This window comes from Salvelinus sp. IW2-2015, linkage group LG4q.1:29, assembly GCF_002910315.2.
Source record: "Salvelinus sp. IW2-2015 linkage group LG4q.1:29, ASM291031v2, whole genome shotgun sequence".
NCBI classification, from domain to species: Eukaryota; Metazoa; Chordata; class Actinopteri; order Salmoniformes; family Salmonidae; genus Salvelinus; species Salvelinus sp. IW2-2015.
The window spans coordinates 60,875,069-60,896,955 of record NC_036842.1 but is presented as its reverse complement, the minus strand read 5'-3'; the positions used below and the strand labels follow the sequence as shown (position 1 = coordinate 60,896,955).

General features: G+C 44.7%; 1 protein-coding gene and 1 long non-coding RNA gene across 2 annotated transcripts in view; one reads left to right on the top strand and one right to left on the bottom strand.

Annotated features, from left to right (window-relative positions):
* Nucleotides 1-17,755, top strand: part of snrkb (SNF related kinase b) — a 40,628-nt gene extending 22,873 nt beyond the window's left edge. Inside the window, exons 3-6 of the mRNA XM_023985252.1 lie at nucleotides 10,573-10,714; nucleotides 13,635-13,847; nucleotides 14,043-14,180; nucleotides 14,265-17,755. Of these exons, the coding sequence (XP_023841020.1) occupies nucleotides 10,573-10,714; nucleotides 13,635-13,847; nucleotides 14,043-14,180; nucleotides 14,265-15,519 (1,748 nt within the window). The 3' untranslated portion in view covers nucleotides 15,520-17,755. The remainder of the gene's footprint in view (nucleotides 1-10,572; nucleotides 10,715-13,634; nucleotides 13,848-14,042; nucleotides 14,181-14,264) is intronic.
* Nucleotides 17,756-17,759: 4 nt separating this feature from the next.
* LOC111962283 (uncharacterized) lies at nucleotides 17,760-21,134 on the bottom strand. Its single transcript, XR_002877092.2, has 2 exons — nucleotides 19,339-21,134; nucleotides 17,760-18,601 (listed from the first exon to the last, which is right to left on the bottom strand). It is a non-coding gene; the product is annotated as an uncharacterized lncRNA (long non-coding RNA).
* Between the last annotated feature and the right edge of the window lie 753 nt (nucleotides 21,135-21,887).

Sequence of the window (21,887 nt, the reverse complement as noted above, 5' to 3'; positions counted from 1 at the left end):
ACGACCCCATCTTCAATGCTCTTACTGAGGGAGGAGGTTGTTGGCCAAGATCTCGCGATACATGGCCCCATCCATCCTCCCCTCAATACGGTGCGTCGTCCTGTCCCCTTTGCAGAAAAGCATCCCCAAAGAATGATGTTTCCACCTCCATGCTTCACGGTTGGGATGGTGTTCTTGGGGTTGTACTCATACTTCTTCTTCCTCCAAACACGGCGAGTGGAGTTAGACCAAAAAGCTCTATTTTTGTCTCATCAGACCACATGACCTTCTCCTCTCCTCCTCTCTGGATCATCCAGATGGTCATTGGCAAACTTCAGACAGGCCTGGCACTGCACTGGCTTAGCAGGGGGACCTTGCGTGCGCTGCAGGATTTTAATCCATGACGGCGTAGTGTGTTACTAATGGTTTTCTTTGAGACTGTGGTCCCAGCTCTCTTCAGGTCATTGACCAGGTCCTGCCGTGTAGTTCTGGGCTGATCCCTCACCTTCCTCATGATTATTGATGCCCCACGAGGTGAATCTTGCATGGAGCCCCAGACCGAGGGTGATTGACCGCATCTTGAACTTCTTCCATTTTCTAATAATTGCGCCAACAGTTGTTTCCTTCTCACCAAGCTGCTTGCCTATTGTCCTGTAGCCCATCCCGCCTTGTGCAGGTCTACAATTTTATCCCTGATGTCCTTACACAGCTCTCTGGTCTTGGCCATTGTGGAGAGGTTGGAATCTGTTTGATTGTGTGTGGACAGGTGTCTTTTTTCAGGTAACGAGTTCAAACAGGTGCAGTTAATACAGGTAATGAGTGGAGAACAGGAGGGCTTCTTAAAGAAAAACTAACAGGTCTGTGAGAGCCGGAATTCTTACTGGTTGGTGGTGATCAAATACTTATGTCATGCAATAAAATGCAAATTAATTATTTAAAAATCATACAATGTGATTTTCTGGATTTTTGTTTTAGATTCCGTCTCTCACAGTTGAAGTGTACCTATGATAAAATTACAGACCTCTACTGCTTTGAAGTAGGAAAACCTGCAAAATCGGCAGTGTATCAAATACTGTTCTCCCCACTGTAGGTCCTGGATGGCAGGAGCTTGGCCTCAGGGATGTCTGGGCGCTACGCACTACCCTCTGTATCGCCTTACGGTCAGATGCCAAGCAGTTGCCATACCAGGCGGTGATACAACCGTCGGGATGCGCTCGAGGGTGCAGCTGTAGAACTTTGAGGATCTGGGGACCCATGCCAATTCTTTTCAGTCTCCTGAGGGGGAAAACGTTTTGCCGTGCCCTCTTCATGACTGTCTTGGTGTGTTTGGACCATCTAGTTTGTTGGTGATGTGGACACTCGACCCCGTCCACTACAGCCCTGTTGATGTTAATGGGCCTGTTCGGCCCGCCTTTCTCTGTAGTCCACGATCAGCTCCTTTGTCTTGCTCACATTGAGGGAGAGGTTGTTGTCCTAACACCACACTGCCAGTTCTCAGACCTCCTCCCTAAATAGCTGTTCCATCGTTGTCGGTGATCAGGCCTACCACTGTTGTCGTCAGCAAACATAATGATGGTGTTGGAGTCGTGTTTGGTCACGCAGTCGTGGGTGAACAGGGAGTACAGGAGGGGACTAGTACACACCCCTGAGGGGCCCAGTGTTGAGGAACAGCTTGGCAGATGTGTTGTTGCCTACCCTCACCACCTGGGGGCGGTCCATCAGGAGTCCAGGATCCAGTTGCAGAGGGAGGTGTTTAGCCCCAGGGTCCTTAGCTTAGTGATGAGCTTCGTGGGCACTATGGTGTTGAATGCTGAGCTTTAGTCAATGAACAGCACTCTCACATAGGTGTTCCTTTTGTCTAGGTGGGAAAGGGCAGTGTGGAGTGCGATTGAGATTGCGTCATCTTGTGCCAGCAGCATACCACCCTGCATACACTGCTGGCTTGCTTCTGAAGCTAAGCAGGGTTGGTCCTGGTCAGTCCTGGATGGGAGACCAGATGCTGCTGGAGTGGTGTTGGAGGGCCAGTAGGAGGCACTCTTTCCTTGGTCCTACAAAAGATCCCAATGCCCCAGGGCAGTGATTGGGGACACTGCTCTGTGTAGGGTGCCGTCTTTCGGGTGGGACGTTAAACGGGTGTCCTGACTCTCTGAGGTCATTAAAGATCCCATGGCACTTATCGTAAGAGTAGGGGTGTTAACCCCGGTGTCCTGGCTAAATTCCCAATCTGGCCCTCAACCATCACGGTCACCTAATCATCCCCAGTTTACAATTGGCTCATTCATCCCCCTCCTCTCCCCTGTAACTATTCCCCAGGTCGTTGCTGCAAATGAGAACGTGTTCTCAGTCAACTTACCTGGTAAAATAACGGAGAAATAAAAATTAAAAATAAATCTGTGGATCTGTTGGGGCGGTATGTGAATTGGAGTGGGTCTAGGGTATCTGGGAGGATGCTGTTGATGTGAGCCTTTCAAAGCACTTCATCGTTACTGTAATCATTTAGGCACGTTACCTTCACTTCCTTGGGCACAGGGACTATGGTGGTCTGCTTGAAACATGTAGGTATTATAGACTCGGTCAGGGAGAGGTTGAAAATGTCAGTGAAGATACTTGTCAGTTGGTCTGCTCATGCTTTGGGTACACGTCCTGGTAATCCATTTGGCCCGCCGGCTTTGTGAATGTTGACCTGTTTAAAAGGTCTTGCTCACATCGGCTACCGAGAGCATTATCACACAGCCATCCAGAACAGCTGGTGCTCTCTTGCATGTTTCAGTTTTGCTTGCCTAGAAGCAAGCATAAAAGGCATTTAGCTCATCTGGTAGGGTTGCATCACTGGGCAGCTCGCGTCTGGGTTTCCCTCTTTAGTCAGTAATAGTTTTCAAGCCCTGCCACATCCGACGAGCGTCAGAGCCGGTGTAGTAGGATTCAATCTTGATCCTGTATTGACACTTTGCTTGTTTGGTGGTTCGTCTGAGGGCATAGCAGGATTTCTTATTGGCGTCCGGATTAGTGTCCCGCTTCTAGCCTTTAGCTCGATGCGGCTTCAAGTAGGGATATGTACGTATGGTCACTTTGGGGACGATGTCGTCAATGCACTTATTGATGAAGCCGATGACTGAGGTGGTATACTCCTCAATGCCATTGGATGAATCCCGGAACATATTCCAGTCTGTGCTAGCAAAGAGTCCTGTAGCTTAGCATCCGCGTCATCAGTATTGAGCGAGTCACTGGTACTTCCTGCTTTAGTTCTTGCTTGTAAGCAGGAATCAGGAGGATATAATTATGGTCAGATTGGCCAAATAGAGGGCGGGGGAGAGCCCTCTGGTTGCACATGTGACATGGTGGTAAAAATGAGGTAAAACTGATTTAAGTTTGCCTGCATTAAAGTTCTCGGCCTCTAGGAGAGCCGCTTCTGGGTGAATTTTCTTGTTTGCTTATGGCCTTATAGAGTTGGTTGAGTGCGGTCTTAGTGCCAGAATCGGTCTGTGGTGCTAAATAAACGGCTACGAATAATACAGATGAGAACTCTCTTGGTAGATAGTATGGTCTACAGCTTATAATAAGGTACTCTACCTCAGGCGAGAAATACCTGTAGACTTCTTTAATATTAGACATCGCGCACCAGCTGTTATTGACAAAAGGACACACACCCACCCCTCGTCTTACCAGACGTAGCTTCTCTGTTCTGCCGGTGCATTGAAAATCCCTCCAGCTCTATATTATCCGTGTTGTCATTCAGCCATGACTCGGTGAAACATAAGATATTACAGTTCTTAATGTCCCGTTGGTAGGATAATCGTAGGTCATCAATTTTTTTTTCCAATGATTGCATGTTAGCAAGTAGAATTCTTCACGCAAATGATGGGGATCTGGGCCTGTTCCCGGGAGAGCAGTATATCTTTTTCGTCGGACTCGTTAACGGAAAAGCTTCTTTTAGTTCATGGTGAGTAATCCCAGTTCTGATGTCCAGAAGTTATTTTCGGTCATAAAGACGGTAGCAGCAACATTACGTACAAAATAAGTTTAAAAAAACAATTGGTTACGGGCATGTAAAACGTCAGCCATCCTCTTCGGTGCCATCTTACCTAAGTGTGTTGGCCAACCCCACTAATTGGCCACACCTAATTGGCCACACCTGATATTAATGAGTGCTTGTTTTGTTTGAAATGGGGTCTGTTTGAATAGACTAAAATGAACAGCTTTGTATGCGGAAAAACCCCAAAACAAGGCATTTAAGCTCCATCCTGGTGGCACAGTGGACTAATTCCATGGATAAAGAACAGAAGATTATAGTTTTTAATCTCATTGATGCCGTGTAATAATAAGAAAAGTGTTTGCATGGTTCATGCCTAAGGAAATACATTTTCATGTGTTCTATCTGTGCTTGGAATCACAAAAAAGTTAACCCAAAATAAGCTAGCAGTGTCATCAAAAGTCTGTATAGGTAAAAATAAATAAAAATGATCACTGAAAGTTGTAAGGAAGTTATTCAAAAACCTCCAAATAAATGATAATTTCCTTCTCAGAGCGTTTAATAAAACCTCCCAGGAAAATGTTCAAGCAACCAGAGAAAAAAAAACGTTCTCAAATCCTCCCTGCAACCTAAAAATAAACGTTTACAGAACAGGCAACATTTTCACTTCTGTTCTCAGAATGTTTTAAAAAGGTTATGTTTTACCGGTCAGGAAACGTATGGCTTGTTTTATTTTTTTGGTGAAACCAACTTCCAAGGAACCAAATGTTAGCAGTATTCAAATTATTTCTTTTATACAGTCATTTTTGCTCCTCTTTATCAACGGTGTCAATAATTTCTGACCCCACTGTTTATAGATAGAGATTGCAGGAAGAGAACAGAACAGGAGAATAATCACAGGGATTCCACATGGGTAACCTTTGCCCTCATACAGCAATCAGTGCCATGGGGCATTCTGGCTGTCGGATGTCATTAGCTGAACCTTAACTTAAAAAGGCCAGCTATTCACGTTCTACCCTTTGAACACACATTATTATGTGCATATATCTCAGTGTTCAGGAGTCATCAGCAGAGAAAAGGGTAACTCCAGTTAATATGTTACGTAGTGGGCACACATACATATGATTTATTGGACTGTGCTTGATTAAATATGGCAGCTCAGCCAAGGAAAGGTTATTTTCTTTACGATCGAATGCTCAGTGCTCATGGTTGATTTTCACTTTTCAACTTCTGTTTACTTTCCCTGGGCTCAGAGACGAGTGATGACGATAATTGTGCTTTTGACAGGGTAAAGGGTGAAGACAGTGTTTGTGCTTGTTTAGCAGCGAGTGATGTGTGTTTTGAGTGCAGCATTACAGATCTGTCAGAAATAATGTGTGGTAAGAATATGTGGAAATTCCCAGTGGATTGAGAGAGGGAGCGTCGCATTTTGAATTTGCTGCCGTTGTATAACTGAGGTGGAGAGGGTTGTGTGGGTGGGTGTGTGTGTGTGTGTGTGTACGCGCGCATTCATGAGAGTGTTTCTGTGTGAATGTTTATATATGTGGGATAGATATGGTAACGAGGCAGAAAGAGAGTGAGGGTTATTGTTTTCATTGTCAAGAGCCCTCTGGGACAATGGTAACATGCACTCAGCAGGCATCATAATCTCCTCTGTCCCAGCATGCAGCTGTGATGACGCCCACTGTCCTGTCCCAGGAGGCTATTCTGTTCAGGCTGAGTCGTCTGACTGTCAGTCAGGGGAATGTCTCTGCTTAGACCAGCACACACTCCTCTTCTCTGGAACAATGTACAATGAACTACATTGTTTTCTACATGTGACCGACCGGCTCGATTCGGTCTTATGTAGCCAAATTTGAAATTGTGTTTTTTACATTGGATGAAAGTAAAGACTCAGAGCTAGAAAATTGTATATAATACACTGCAGTTGAGGAACAATGGGAAAGTAATTCAGCTTTGAAAGTTGATAAACTTGTAACCCCACTTTTTAAAGAATGTCTTTGAAAGTTTTGTCTACACCCATTCAGCATTGTTCACACCCTCTTAAGCCTTAGCCCCACCCATATTTTTAAGGATTCACGTGGGGCCATGTGCTAAACAGATTAAGGTAGTGTAGTATCTAAGTTAAAGTGTTGAAAGTGGTATATATCCTTATCTGACTTTGGTGCAGGTCATGTTCTTTACATTACCGTCTCTGGTAAACACTGTATCAATTAAAATCAAAGTTTATTTCTCACAGCTAACATTAGGCTATAACTAGCAATCCAAATGGCTTTCTGAGATACGAATAATAGTACTACACAGATCACGTAACGTTAGCTAGCTAACGGTACGCTTTAACTTGCAATGAAAACAACTTTCTGACAAAATTAGAAACTTATAATATCAGAAAATGTAGCTAGCTAGACTCTTACGATCTCCTTATCTATTATACTCTGCTTCCACCGGGCATTCCACTGATTTTAAAACTTGGTCAACTTCTTCCGTGAGCATGCTACATGGCAGACCAATCCAAACTCATTTCTCGGCATGTCCAGCCCACCCATTATCTCAGCCAATCATGGCTAGCGGGAAGCTTCCTGTCTTTTTCCGTGGCTAAACCAATTAGGCTCATAATTTACCCATTTGTATCATATTTACAGATGGAATACAAGTTTGTTATTAAGGCTCATGAAAGTAAACATGTTCATGATTGCATTTCTGCAAAGAAACGCATTTTGATAAAAAATGTATGTTTACGTTCAAATGTCTATCCTGTAAAGTAGTGACGTGCGACATACACCTAGTTTCCTGAAACGAGTCACATATGCCGTTTGTATAAGGATAATTATCACCCTACACACTACACACAAAACAAACTTTCCTGAACCAACACTTGCTCTTGACAGATTTGTCCGTCTGACTGCCAGATGGTGAAGCGTGATTCATCACTGCAGAGAACGAGTTTCCACTGCTCCAGAGTCCAATGGTGGCGAGCTTTACAACATTGCAACTGATGCTTGGCATTGCGCATGGTGATCTTAGGCTTGTGTGCGGCTGCTCGGCCATGGAAACCCATTTCATGAAGCTCCCGACGAACAGTTCTTGTGCTGACATTGCTTCTAGAGGCAGTTTAGAACTCTGTAGTGAGTGTTGCAACCGAGGACAGACAATTTTTATGCGCTTCAACACTTGTGTGGCCTACCACTTTGCAGTTGAGCCGCTGTTGCTCCTAGACGTTTCCACTTCACAATAACAGCACTTATAGTTGACTGGGGCAGCAATAGCAGGGCAGAAATTTTAAACTGACTTGTTGGAAAGATGGCATCCTAGGATTGTGCCAGGTTGAAAGTCATAGCTCTTTAGTAAGGCCACTCTACTGCCAATGTTGTCTATGGAGATTGCATGTCCGATTTTAAACACCTGTCAGCAACGGGTGTGGCTGAAATAGACAAATTCACTCATTTGAAGGGGTGTCCACATACTTTTGTATATACAGTGCATTCGGAAAATATTCAGACCCTTTGACTTTTTCCATATTTTGTTACGTTACAGCCTTATTCTAAAATGGATTAAATAAAAAATCAATACACAATGCCACATAATGAAAAGCAACAACAGATGTTTAGAATTACAGTGCATAAATTGGTAACAATAGACAAACACAGTGTGCTTAAACTAATAACACACAAATTATTGTATTTTTCTTGTCTATATTGAATAGATAATTTAAAAATTCACAGTGTAGGTTGGGAAAAGTATGTGAACCCCTAGGCTAATGACTTCTCCAAAAGCTAATTGGAGTCAGGAGTCAGCTAACCTGGAGTCCAATCAATGAGATGATATTGGAGATGGTTAAAGCTGCCCTGCCCTATAAAAAACACACACACAATTTGAGTTTGAAATTCACAAGAAGCAGTGCCTGATGTGAACCATACCTCGAACAAAAGAGATCCAAGAAGACCTACGATTAAGAATTGTTGACTTGCATAAAGCTGGAAAGGGCTACAAAAGTATCTCTAAAAGCCTTGATGTTCATCAGTCCACAGGAAGACAAATTGTCTATAAATGGAGAAAGTTCAGCACTGTTGCTACTCTCCCTAGGAGTGGCCATCCTGCAAAGATGACTGCAAGAGCACAGCGCAGAATGCTCAATGTTAAGAAGAATTCTAGAGTGTCAGCTAAAGACTTACAGAAATCTCTGGAACATGGTAACATCAACTCTGTTGACGAGTCTACGATACTTAAAACACTAAACAAGAATGGTCTTCATGGGAGGACACCACAGACGATGCCACTGCTGTCCAAAAAAAAGTAGAAGTTTGCAAAAAAGCTGAAGTTTGCAAAAGAGCACCTGGATGTTCCACAACACTACAGGCCAAATATTCTGAGGACAGATGAAACTACAGTGAAGTTGTTTGGAAGGAACACACAACACTATGTGAGGAGAAAAAAAAGCACAGCACACCAGCATCAAAACCTGTTCCCAACTGTAAAGTATGGTGGATGGAGCATCATGGTTTGGGGCTGCTTGGCTTCCTCAGGGCCTGGACAGTGTGCTATCAATGACGGGAAAATTAATTATCAAGTTTATCAAGACATTTTGCAGGAGAATGTAAGGCTATCTGTCCGCCAATTGAAGCTCAACAGAAGTTGGGTGATGCAACAGGACAACCACCCAAAACACAGAAGTAAATCAACAACAGAATGGCTTCAACAGAAGAAAATACGCCTTCTGGAGTGGCCCAGTCAGAGTCCTGACCTCAACCCAATTTTGAGAGCGGTTCACACCAGACATCCCAAAAATATTGCTGAACTGAAACAGTTTTGTAAAGAGGAATGGTCCATAGTTCCAGATCTGGGGAAGGGTACAAAACATTTCTGCAGCATTGAAGGTCCCCAAGAGTACAGTGGCCTCCATCATTCTTGAATGCCAAGTGTCACATCTGGAGGAAACCTGGCACCATCCCTACGATGAAGCATGGTGGTGGCAGCATCATGCTGTGGGGATTTTTCTTTAGTGGTAGGGACTGAGAGACTAGTCAGGATTGAGGGAAAGATGAGCGGAGCAAAGTACAGAGAGATCCTTGATGATAACCTGCTCCAGAGCGCTCCAGACCCCAGACTGGTGCGAAGGTTTACCTTCCAACAGGGCAACAACCCCAAGCACACAGCCAAGACAATGCAGGAGTGGCTTCGGGACAAGTCTTTGAATGTCCTTGAGTGGCCCAGCCAGAGCCCGGACTTGAACCTGATTGAACATTTCTGGAGAGACCTGAAAATAGCTGTGTAGCGACGCTCCCCATCCATCCAACCTGACAGAGCTTGAGAGGATCTGCAGAGAAGAGTGGGAGAAACAGATACAGGTGTGCGAAGCTTGTAGCGTCATACCCAAGAAGACTTGAGGCAGTAATCGCTGCCAAAGGTGCTTCAATAAAGTACTGAGTAAAATGTATGAATACCTATGTAAATGTGATGTTTCCGTCTTTTAAAAAAATATATAAATTTGCTAAATGTTCTAAAAAACTGTTTTTGCTTTGTCATTAAGGGGTATTGTGTGTAGATTGAGGAGGGGAGGAACTATTTAATCCATTTTAGAATAAAGCTGTAACGTAACAAAATATGGAAAACGTCAAGGGGTCTGAATTCTTTCCGAATGCACTGTATAGTGTATCTTAAGATGGATGCACTAATTGTAAGTCGCTCTGGGTAAGAGGCCGTCATTTTAAATAAGATTTGTTTCTTACCTGACTTGCCCAGGTAAATAAAGGTTAAACAACATGTAAATAAAGATTGTCTGTATGTATGGTATTTGAATCAGCCCCTTTTCAGGGAATTGGGGTTACATATTCGATTCGCCATCTCTCTCACGTACTCTCTCCAGTGCTCCTTTCTCTATGCACATGACTGAGAAGGACGGAGGCTTATTTTCCTGGAGAGATATCTTGGAATGGAACCATCCCGAAAAAGATTAGCTCTCTGTGGCCAGCCCCCATGTTCCACAGCTGCTCTCTACTTGTGACAGGTCACACACTGTTCTGAGTTGTTCTGGGTGCAGGATGTTCTGAAAGCGCTTCCAGAGACCTTGTGTTACCCCGGCCCTGAGGAAGGGGAGAGGGGAGGAGACAGGAAGGGCGTGCACCGTGCACGCTGAAGAATGTCACTCAATAAGAGCAGAGCCAGATAGAAGGCTCTGAGCAGGGCCTGTGTCCGTGTGGGTGAGAGGTTGCCTCTCTGTCTCTTAGGGCAAGCAATCATAGGGCCACTTACAGTGTGGGTGAGAGGTTGGCCCTGAGTGTCTCAAGGCCTGTCTGCTCGCTCCAGGTTTCAGGCTCCAGACCCAGTCTGCCTGAAGGAGGGAGAGTTATGCACTCACACAGCTGTTTGGGACAAATGCCTGGCTCTGTAAACAACATCATACACTTCAGCTACTGAAACCAGCCTATTGAGGAACAAGTTATACTGTAGATGGTTGTTTGTTGGTTTGTTTGAGTGCTTATTTTCATGATCTTGTGACCTGACCATACAAATATCTAGGCCCTGGTGATCATAGGCCGTAGGTGCGTACTCACTTTACTCAAGTGTGACAGGGTGTTTCTGTATTGTATCATATGATGACTGTATGCATGGTGTTTGTGTTACAGATATCTGGTCGTTGGGGGTGATCCTTTACATGCTGGTGTGTGGACAGCCCCCTTTCCAGGAGACCAATGACAGTGAGACGCTCACCATGATCATGGACTGTCGCTACACTGTCCCAGCCCACGTCTCCGCAGACTGCAAAGAGTGAGTACCACCCATCACCTACAGAGATAGGCCCACAGCTTTCTCTCTCACACATCCATGCATTGACCTTAACACAGTGAGAATATGTCATATGGTTTTATTATTCCATCAGATGCTGTGGTTATATGACAAAAATACTTACACACATAATAATCATGATGCCAGTCAGTTGTCAGCTCCTGTGTTTACGAATACAATGCCCCAAATTGTCCTACCCCAACCTGTCCTACCCCAGCCTACACTGCCCTAGCCTGCCCGGCCCCAGCCTGCACTGCCCCAGCCTACACTGCCCTAGCCTGCCCGGCCACAGCCTACACTGCCCCAGCCTACACTGCCTTAGCCTGCCCGGCCCCAGCCTACACTGCCCCAGCCTACACTGCCTTAGCCTTAGCCCTAGCCTGCCCGGCCCCAGCCTACACTGCCACAGCCTACACTGCCCTAGCCTGCCCGGCCCCAGCCTACACTGCTCCAGCCTACACTGCCCTAGATCATGCCCAGAAATGATAAACCAGTGTCTCCTATCTACCAAACTCTAAACCTCACACCTAACTGACAACCTTGTACAAACAGACTTCTGGACACGGTGTACCCTGTGATCATTGGCTGTTTTTGTCAATGGGGGCTAGCCAATCACTGAATAGGGAATACAATACTGAGTGTTGATTTTAAGGGGCCAGCCAACCAGTGGGTAGAATAAAGAGCTGGCTAAAGGGAAAGTTCATGTCAGGCGTTATAGGAAATTGAGTGAGTTGACTGCAACCCATGCTGTATTGGATTGGCATGGGTGCGATCAATCCCTGCATACCTAGTCCATTCCATATCTGACCCCAGATCTCACCCCAGCTCTGGTATATATTAAAGATCAATCTTGACAAAACTGTATTTGTTTTAAAAGTTGTGTTAGCTGAGCCCCTTGGTACCAGTGCTATTTGTGGTTGAGACTGAAGAACACCCCTGCAGCCCCTGAACCTCAGACCAGAGACCTGGCAGATGTTGTGGTTCCGAAGCAGATGATTCTGCCTCAGGCATCTGGATGACTGGCTCAGGAACAGTTCCAAACATAGAACATGGGCCACATGACCAGGGCCCTGATGAAAGCTCCTTTAATGGGATGATGATTTCTTGCTAAACAGTTTAGTCCTGCGGGCAACAATCAACTGAGCAAAAGCAGAGACCTCCTCTCCCCACCCTTCATCTCTTTCTTTTTCTCTCTCTCGTTTCCCAGCTATTTATTATTCTCTCTTCTTCTCTCTCTCTTCCTCTCTCTCTCTCTCTCTCTCTCTCTCTCTCTCTCTCTCTCTCTCTCTCTCTCTCTCTCTCTCTCTCTCTCTCTCTCTCTCTCTCTCTCTCTCTCTCTCTCTCTCTCTCTCTCTCTCTCTCTCCTCTCTCTCTCTCTCTCTCTCTCTCTCTCTCTCTCTCTCTCTCTCTCTCTCTAAGCCTACTCTTAATTTGTATTTAGTGCTTTACTCTACAGTAGTGTTGTGAGATATGCATGGGTCAGTTAGGATGGTATGTAAATAATTAATTTCTATAAATATTTAAGTAGTTGTATGAATAGGATATACCAAACACCAACAGCATTATTGGAGGTTCAGAGAAGCATGGGTACTTGAACAGTATAGATGGATTTAAGGGCAAATAGAACATTTCTGATAAGTGCATAGGCTGATTTGGTGATCCTGGTCTTACATGGTTAAAGCAGGTAAAGACACACGCGCACACACAGACAGACAAAACATTAGGAACACCTAATATTGAGTTGCGCCCCCTTTGCCTTCAGAACAGCTTAAATATCGTCAGGGCATGGACTACAAGGTGTCGAAAGCGTTCCACAGGGATGCTGGCCCATGTTGACTCCAATGCTTCCTACAGTTATGTCAAGTTGGCTGGATGTCCTTTGGGTGGCGGACTATTCTTGATACAGACAGGAAACTGTTGAGCGTGAAAAACCCAGCAGCATTTCAGTTCTTTAGACACTCAAACCGGTGTGCCTGGCATCTACTACCATGGTACTCATACACAAGCCATGCTTCATTTGTCTCGCGGCTTTAAAATACTTATTTAACTTGTCCCCTCCCCTTCATCTGCACTGATTGAAGTGGATTTAACAAGTGACATCAATAAGGGATCATAGCTTTCACCTGGATTCACCTGGCCAGTCATGTCATGGAAAGAGCTTAGTGTATACACATACACTAAGCTCCTGACTTGGGCTCCCGAGTTGGCGCAGCGGTCTAAGGCATTGAATCTCAGTGCTAGAGGCGTCACTACGAGAACCTGGTTCAATTCCAGACGTGATTGGGAGTCCCATAGGGCGGTGCACAATTGGCCCAGTGTCGTTAAGGTTTGGCCGGGGTAGGCCATCATTGTAAATAAGAATTTGATCTTAACTGACTTGCCTAATTAAATAAATAAATAAATGTGACACGGGGGGTGCAGTGGCACCCCCTGATGGTAATTCAAATGAGCTTGTAGAGGCTGCTCTCAGCCTTTCACTGCAGTGCAATAAAACAGTCGCATGAACAAATAGATGTCTGATGCAGACTTTGCATACCTCTATGCACACACACATATAAGACAGAAATACAAAGTCCCCATCCTGTCTCAGAGCCTGCATGATGATGCCAAGAGTCAGACTATGCCATGCTTCTCAGCAAATTATCTGCCTGGCCCTGCATGGATGCACCTAAAGAATGTCTGAGGTCTGCAGGCGCTCATAAATATTGATTAACTATGAGATAGACAGTTTGATCTCATTCCCTCTCCTATCACAGATATATGGGGTTATGTGCTTTGCCTGTCAATTACTGAATCAGTGTACATGAGAACTTCACTCACTTCACTCACTGTTCCAAAAGGAGATATTTATATATAGTATCTGGTCCATAGATAATGAATTCTCTCTCTCTCTCTCTCTCAGTCTGATCTCCCATATGCTGCAGAGGGATCCATCTAGCCGCGCCTCCCTGCAGGAGATCGAGAACCACCCCTGGCTGCTAGGGGTCGACCCCTCGCCCGCGGGACACAGTGCCGCTCCCCTCACCTCCCACCGTAGCCTGTCCCCAGAGGAACACGAGGTCATCCTCCAGGCCATGACCAGTGGCAACATTGCAGACCGCGACGCCATCCAAGAGTGAGGACTTCTCTACATCTCCCTCTCCTTCCCATATTCTCTCTCTCTCAATATCTATCCTCTTCCTTTGTACCCTGCCACAGATCTGTAAGTTTTTCAAGCAAGGGAGCTTGGTGATATGCGTTATGGATGTAGTTAATTTTGATAGTTAATTATTTTATTTTAAGTGTATACCAATCATTGTGTTGCACCCAGGGCTCTAGAGGCAGACCGATACAACCACATCACAGCCACGTATTACCTGCTGGGGGAGCGCATCCTGAGAGACAAGCAGGAGCAGCCCAGCGAGATGCCCAAAGTCGACAGCGCATGGGCTGAGCCACCACAACTCCAGTAAGACCTATTCACGTCCCTCACATTACATACTAGGCCACTAACGGATCATGAACACTACTAATGTCCCTGTCTCTTCTACAGGAGGCCACTGTCTGAGCCTCTGGATCTGGAGCAGAGGGGGCTCCATGGACTGCTGCCTGGCTGTCCCCGCCGAGGGGTGTCAGAGTCTGGGGACTTCCTGGCCCACAGGCCCCTTTTGCTCCAGCCACAGCCAAGTCGCACAGAGAGCCCCTTCCCTGAGTACAGCACAGGGCTCTGCCTGGGGCTCACCCTGCACCCCCCACTCCCTGATGAACCCCTGCAGGTCAAAAGCCTGGGAGCCCTGCAGCTGATCTGTGAAGAGGATGAGGAAGAAGAAGAGGAGGAAGAGGCAATCAAACCACATGTTGGACTTCATAATATTCAAGCACTGCCTCACACAGTAGGCTTGGTATCAACCACTGGGTCTACAGAACAGTCAAGTCCCATACTCTCAGTTACAGAGGCTCCACAGAGGCACCCAGTTAGAGTAGTGCCAGGTCAGGGAGAGGAAACAGGCCTGTTGGGCACCTCAGTGAAGGAAGCACTGGAGACAGAGAGGGGGGAGGGGGACAGGGAACAGCAGGACAAGGTTTCCAGCCACAACAAAGATATGGAGCCTGACCAGGTGGCAGCCAGACAGGAACAGGGTACAGTGGAGTCAGAGGAGAAGCCCATGGAGGAAGAGGACATGTCATGTGACCCACTGAGGCTAGGTAGTCATGCGACTTCAGACCAGCCAATCAATGGTTTAGAAAACCTGGTTCAGACAGTGGTAGATAGTCAACTCACTCCTAAAGCTCATCCTCCATGCCTGTCTCGCCTAGGGCGGGTGCAGTGTTGTCGGGGGCAACGAGAGCCTCCTACCCCATACATCATGGAAGGGGAGGAAGACACTATGCTTGAAAACAACAACAACACCACAGAGTCCAAGCCTAAGCTCCTGGTGCAGGGTGGGGGTTCCACTCCAAGCGCTTCACCCCGCTCTCTGCCACGTAACCACTGTGTGGACCTGGGTCCTGACGGAGTGGAGACGACACGCAAGGTGGGTGGGCCTGGAGGAGAGTCTGAGGGGGAAACGCCGGAGGAGCTCCAGTTGGAGAGATCCCATATTGCACCACAGGGTCCTCTTGGGCTCAGAGAGGTGGGGACCGACCCTGCGGTCAGACTGGATCCTGGGAAGGGGAAGAACGTGAACTTGCGAGACCGCCTACTGCAGTTCCCCCTCTGTGAGAAGGCCTTGTCCTTCAATATCCAGCCCACCTCCAAGGAGAAACTCCTGCCCTTCGCCCAGTACAACTGCTGCCACGTGCTGTAGGCGGGGCCACCTGTAGCTTTACCTCCCTATACCTCCCACATCACTCACTCACTTTATAGCCTGGCCACGGGGCACAAACTAGGGGTCCTCAGGCCCCTCAAGACAGCTTTACACCAGGCCAGAGCCTGTCACTGATCCATCTAGTTCAACACAAAACACCAGAGCAGTCTGGGTCCTGCCTGAACTAGAAGTCTGCATCCGACCTGAACTGAACTATCTTACTGTGACCTCAGACATTTTCTAGACAATTCTTGTTAGATCTGTGTAGCCCTTACCTCGTTATACTTAGCATCTACCGCTGCTTCCTTTGTGAGAAAATAACTCAACTTCTTGTGCTGCTACGTACTGAAGTTTATTAACTGCTTTTTGTGTAGTCTTCTTAGACTATCACTATATAGTATATAGCTTTGTATTGATTGCTATTTTAAAATCCCTTATATCGTAGCTCTTCATTTTGCACTAGCTTATCTCGAACTGAGCCCATTTCAGCGTATGGTATGTTGTTACTCTTAGGCCTGCTAGTACAGTGCTATAATTGTAATGTCTAGCATGAAGATGATGCATGCTGTAGAGGGGACAGCTATACTCCCTGCCTCAGCCGCCCGCCTACATTTGCTCAGCTAGCGGACTGATGAAAGGGTTGTGCTATTGACAATGTAGCTGGAAGCATGGTATCATTTAATACTGGCGGTTGGATACGTCAGTGGTAATCTGAGAGGTGTACAGTCGCAAGGTTTGGGACCTAAACTGACTAATGCAGGGAGAGCAAAATCTGTGAACAATTGTTGGACAGGGTTTAGTACAAGAGACTTTTGAAAATGGATATGATTAAATCGACTACGGAAATGCAGGTCTTCCAGATTGTTTGTGTGTATATGTACTTTATTTAAAAATCTTTAATCGTTATTCTTACAAATGATATTGAACCCTTTTATTTTGTCGGACAACAGTTTCTTTGTCGTAGGACATATCCACAGGTGCGTGATTATAACTATTGTTTTGTGGTATCTAAGTGTGACAGAATGAATCAGTCTCATGAGTGATGACAGATACTGTACATTAAATCCCTGTATTTAAATCTGTATTATTTACCACATATGCCTCAGTGTACTCTGGGCCGTTAAACAAACAAACCGTGTCCCTGCATATTGTTGTTGGACTTGCCTGGGGATTTGTGTATATATGTATTCTGTCTGTCTATTGTTCTGAGAGTACACCTATACATACTATTAAGAGATACCACTTGATAAATCAGAAATCCTAATCTAGATGCGAACTAGCTATTATGCAAAGAGAAATGTTATTGGAAAGTGTTATAGAACGAGAGTCCTCAGAAAGCTGTGTTCTTTCTCTTCAGTGGAATCCCCAGAGGACTGTATGAGAGCAGAATTAATGGCATACTTTTAGCCCCCTCATTGTGGAAGAGAAGAGTGTAGTGATGGACACAGAGCACTATCTTTAGCTGGCACACATTCATATGATATGGACACTTCAACCTCCCCTGTCTCCTTTCCTCTTCTGTGATTGGAATGGGGGGGGTGGTCTCCATTCCACTCCGCCAACCAGCTGTCTCCTCCACACCTAGCCTGGAGTCACCTTACCTGGAAAGTGTCTGTCTGTCTGTCGGCCCATTGAACCTGATTTAAACTATGACTATAGGGCTGGATTCAATTTATAGCGCAGAAGATCAGCGTTGTAGCACGGTTTACATTTTTAAGTAATTTTCGATTGAGCCGAAATATGAAGTGTTTACCGCGGAAGCACTGCATTTAAAACGGCAATTTGCGGTTGCTAGGTCCATTTTTGGACTTTTAAATTGGTGATATACCCACTCATTCCTGAAGAATATAACTTATAAATGCCTAATGAGCTTAGTTCAACTGTTGTACCCCATCACAATACATATTTTAACCTTTTACACCTCTTTGTTTGTAAACAAACATTGTATAGCCTCCAAACATGGTTAAGACTATCATTTTAATCTCATAGCTGGTCAGTCCTTGCACCCATAGCTCAGTCTATGAATTTGAGAGCGCTTACATTTCTCCAGCCCCATCCCTCCGCTGTTTACCAAATCAGTGGTGGGGTGGCCATTGTTGTTTGAACGGCAGATTTCACCTTTAAATTTCAATCACGCTATAACGCTGATTTTAGGCGCTACGGATTGAATACAACTCTAGGTCTCAATGAGATTTATTTATTTTTGTATTTATTTATTAAAATGGATTAAACCAGAGATATGGTGTGTGATGTGATTTAATGGGGTATATGTACTATAGGAAGGATAAAGCAATGTATTATTACTCCTCTGAAACGGTCATGGAACATTGTCTTTTTTTAGCAGGTCAGATGAAAGTCCAAGTGAATTTCAGTACATTTTGACTAGAGCATACTGTACAAATGATTTTGATGGCAAAGTAAACTATACTAAATCAAGTACAACCATCAGCCTTGCTATCTACATTCATCCAACACTGCATCAGTTCTGAAATCTTCATTTTTAAAAGATACTGATAATACATATGTAATAGATAGGCCTACATGTATTCCAACAACAAGCTCATCAATCCAAATGTTTTAAATATAGTAAACTTCAAGTAGAAGTGCACAGATATATTATGTGATATCAAGTACTCTCGTTGTATTTGTGATGTGCCTATTATAAGTTAAGCGTACAATGTAACACTGATAATGTGAAATTACATGGAACACACTGTGGGAACATTTTACAAAATGATAAGCAAGATGAAGAAAAAAAAAGTATGCTAATGCTGTATTAACCCAATGAACTTAGCTCTTCTTCTTTGTGTTTCCCTTTAGTCCCTGGCCTTCTCTCTAGTATCTCCCATGACATGAGAGACCACTCTAGTTATGACTGAAGCAGTGCTCCAGAGGGAGATACTGACAGAGTTTCTTGGGGCGGAGAGCAGGTTCTCATGGCTCAGCTCCCAGACTTGTCTGTGGATCATCACCATCTTCGTCGTGGCAGCTGGTTCTAATGAGCCCCCAGGTCCAGAGTCTCCAGACCAACACTGGAAGGGAAACACAAACACCCTCGGGGGTTCCACAGCCTTCAAAGTTTCTGCAGGAGTCAAAGGGAGATGTTTGTCATTGAGCTGATTGTTCCTTAAGATTCAGGGCTTTTCTATATCATTAACGATTACTCTAAATCTGATCACTCTCAGCTGCTGCTCAAGACCTTGCAGAGAGTGGATCGCAATCTGTTCCCTCTTTATTCTCACCCAGTCATGCTTGTCTTGGATCATAAAGGCTAGAATCATTTTGACCAGGATCAGGACAATACCATATTGATCGATTTGGGACAAAAGCGTGAAAATTGGCACACTTGTATAATTTTTCACGCTGAACAAAACCTGATGAAACGTCATTTAATCAAAGCCCCGGTTCGACCTGTAGCGCCTCCTATAGGTCAATGGTGAAAATGCATTTACCTGTATTGATGTTTTGGGTCATGGCTTCCACTGTGTTGGGTCTATATAGCCCCAGGGGGCACTACATGCTTGCACGGGGCTTTGCTGAAATGGCACTATATCAGTTTTTTTTCAGCGTGAAAAACTATACAAGTGTGCCAATTTTCATGCTTTTGTCCCAAATCGATCAATATGGCATTGTCCTGATATACAAGCGTTCCAATTTTCACTCGTCTATACCAAACGGAACAATTTTTGAAACGATCTACTGGATTAATGCTGACAAACACACACACTTATGTCAGTTGGGCAGACGATGAACAGTAACAACGTACTGTACCTCCATCAGGATGGCTTCCCAACCCTAAACCTCTCCCTCGTACTGTACCTTGACCAGGATGGTGAAGAGTATGATGTTCTTGCCGCTGATCCATCCCTCCAGACAGAACAGCCGAACCCGAGGAGGCAGCAGCCAGCAGTTAGACATGACTGAGACAAAGCCCAGAACCTCAAACGCTGTCTGAAACATACACAGGCATACAATAATATGGTTACAGGGACATACAAGCACAGGAGCAAATACAGAAACGTGCATAGTGACATAGATGGGCACTGATTAGACAATAACATTAACCACTACACATTGCGCACATCTATTTATTTACCAGATTTATCTACATAGATCATTTGCAGTAAAATTCCCTTTCTGTTCACATTTTCAAATTCCTTAGCTTAATACCACCTGACCTGCCACACTCCCATGTTGCACACGGGCTGAGAAGGGTTTCTGGAAGAGTTTAAAAATGTTGTACGCATCTGCTCTGATCTCGGTGATGTTGTTAAGGAGCAGAAGGACATCACAAAATGACATCACAAAATAAAAACCAATATGACATTAGTTTTATATAGATCATCTCTGACCCTTCCCCACATTCTTATGTTAGAAGTATTGATCCAGTATTCGCTTTTGAACGTGTTAGAGTTTCGTCGGGAAAACTGTCTGTGGAACAAAGATACATTCCTATGCGCATTTAAAGAGGGAGGAAGAGAGTCTTCTTCTACCTTAATTTACGACAGGGCGTGAGGTGTCAAAACCCACCCACACCAGTTCCCTCCTCCACTCTGCGGGTGAGAGAGGGTCTGGTGGAAGTTTATTAATTACAAACCTGATCTGCCCATTTGGATCACACAAGGACAGTCGTGACAACAGCGTGTATTTAATGATGGTGTTTAATCATGTTTTCTGGACATAACAAAGGATCGATTTTTGGTCTGGTTCTTTACACTATTTACATGAACAATATTGGTTTATCTGTAAAAAAAACTTTCACCTGTATGAAGATGACACTGTTGTGTTTGCTATTGCCCCACAGCTGACCAGCCTCTGTCAGAGCTTCAATCTGCCTTTTTTTGCCCTGCAGAAAGCCTTTGTTGAACTGAAATACAGTGGTAAGAAAAAGCATGTGAACCCTTTGGAATTACCTGGATTTCTGCATAAAATGGTCATCAAATTTGATCTGATTTTTATCTAAGTCACAACAATAGACACACATAGTGTGCTTAAACTAATAACACAGAAATTGTGTTTTTCTTGTCTATATTGAATACATCATTTAAACATTCACAGTGCAGGTTGGAAAAAGTATGTGAACCCCTAGGCTAATGACTTCTCTTAAAGCTAATTGTAGTCAGGAGTCAGCTAACCTTGAGTCCAATCAATGAGATGATATTGGAGATGTTGGTTAGAGCTGCCCTGCCCTATAAAAAACACTCACAAAATTGGAGTTTGCTATTCACAAGAAGCATTGCCTGATGTGAACCATGCCTCGAACAAAAGAGATCTCAGAAGACCTACGATTAAGAATTGTTGACTTGCATAAAGCTGGAAAGGGTTACAAAAGTATCTCTTAAAACCTTGATGTTCATCAGTCCACAGGAAGACAAATTGTCTATAAATGGAGAAAGTGGAAGAGGTGTGAAGAGGTGTGTAGAAGAGGTGTGTTTTCTGTTGTCCTTTGCAGAAGCTTGAATTGTTGACCGTGTGCGTTCGTTTCCTGTGTGAGTTTTTGAGACTTAATGTTTGTCGTTTTTCAAGTGTACTGTGATCCTGCGGCTGCCATTCTCAGTACAGTATTATGTTTATCCTTGGATTCCTTGTCTGGTCTCTTCTCTGCACCTGGGTCCAACCTCATCACGTCACACACAGAGCAGGATGGAGGAAGTCAGGGACAGAATAAGGACTACGGTACTAGGTTTAGGTCAATAGGTGTATGCGGATTGCTGGTCCACACCCCCTCCAATGTGATGTTTTAACACACACTAACATACAAACACTGTGGTCCTGAAATCAAGGTAGGGCCTGGTCAGGAGTCCTGAACACAGACCTAAACCCACAAGCACTTAATGTGTCAGCATGCTTCAGTTTGGCTGGCGCTTAGTTGAACTCGGGGAGCGGAATTGAACGAGTGTTCTCGCATACTCCTTTAAAAGACCTTTGATTGAAAAACGAGAAAAAGCGGCAATAGTACTGGTTGTCCATTTTGAGACGCTGTAGCCCAGTATACACTTCCTCAAAATATTCAACATTTATCTAAGAAATCTATAATTAATTTTTATGTTTTGCCATAGAGATTTTAGTCACGCAGTTTTGCATCTAACTAAGATGTTTGGTGCAGTGTTTAAAAAATAAATAAATGTGCATGAAAACGAGCTGTCTCTCGTTGAATGACAACAAAGACTTTATTGAAGAATTCCTACTGTTGACCAACCACCTATGAAGGGGTGTAGACTTCGGCTCCGAACTTCAGGTTACCTCCAGAAAAACTGTTGTGTGCCCGAACAGCCGAAGAACCCTTGCCGAAGTCCAAAACGAACAGAAACATCACAAAATGTTATCATAACAATATATATGCACGAACTCTACCGAACTGTTTCGGC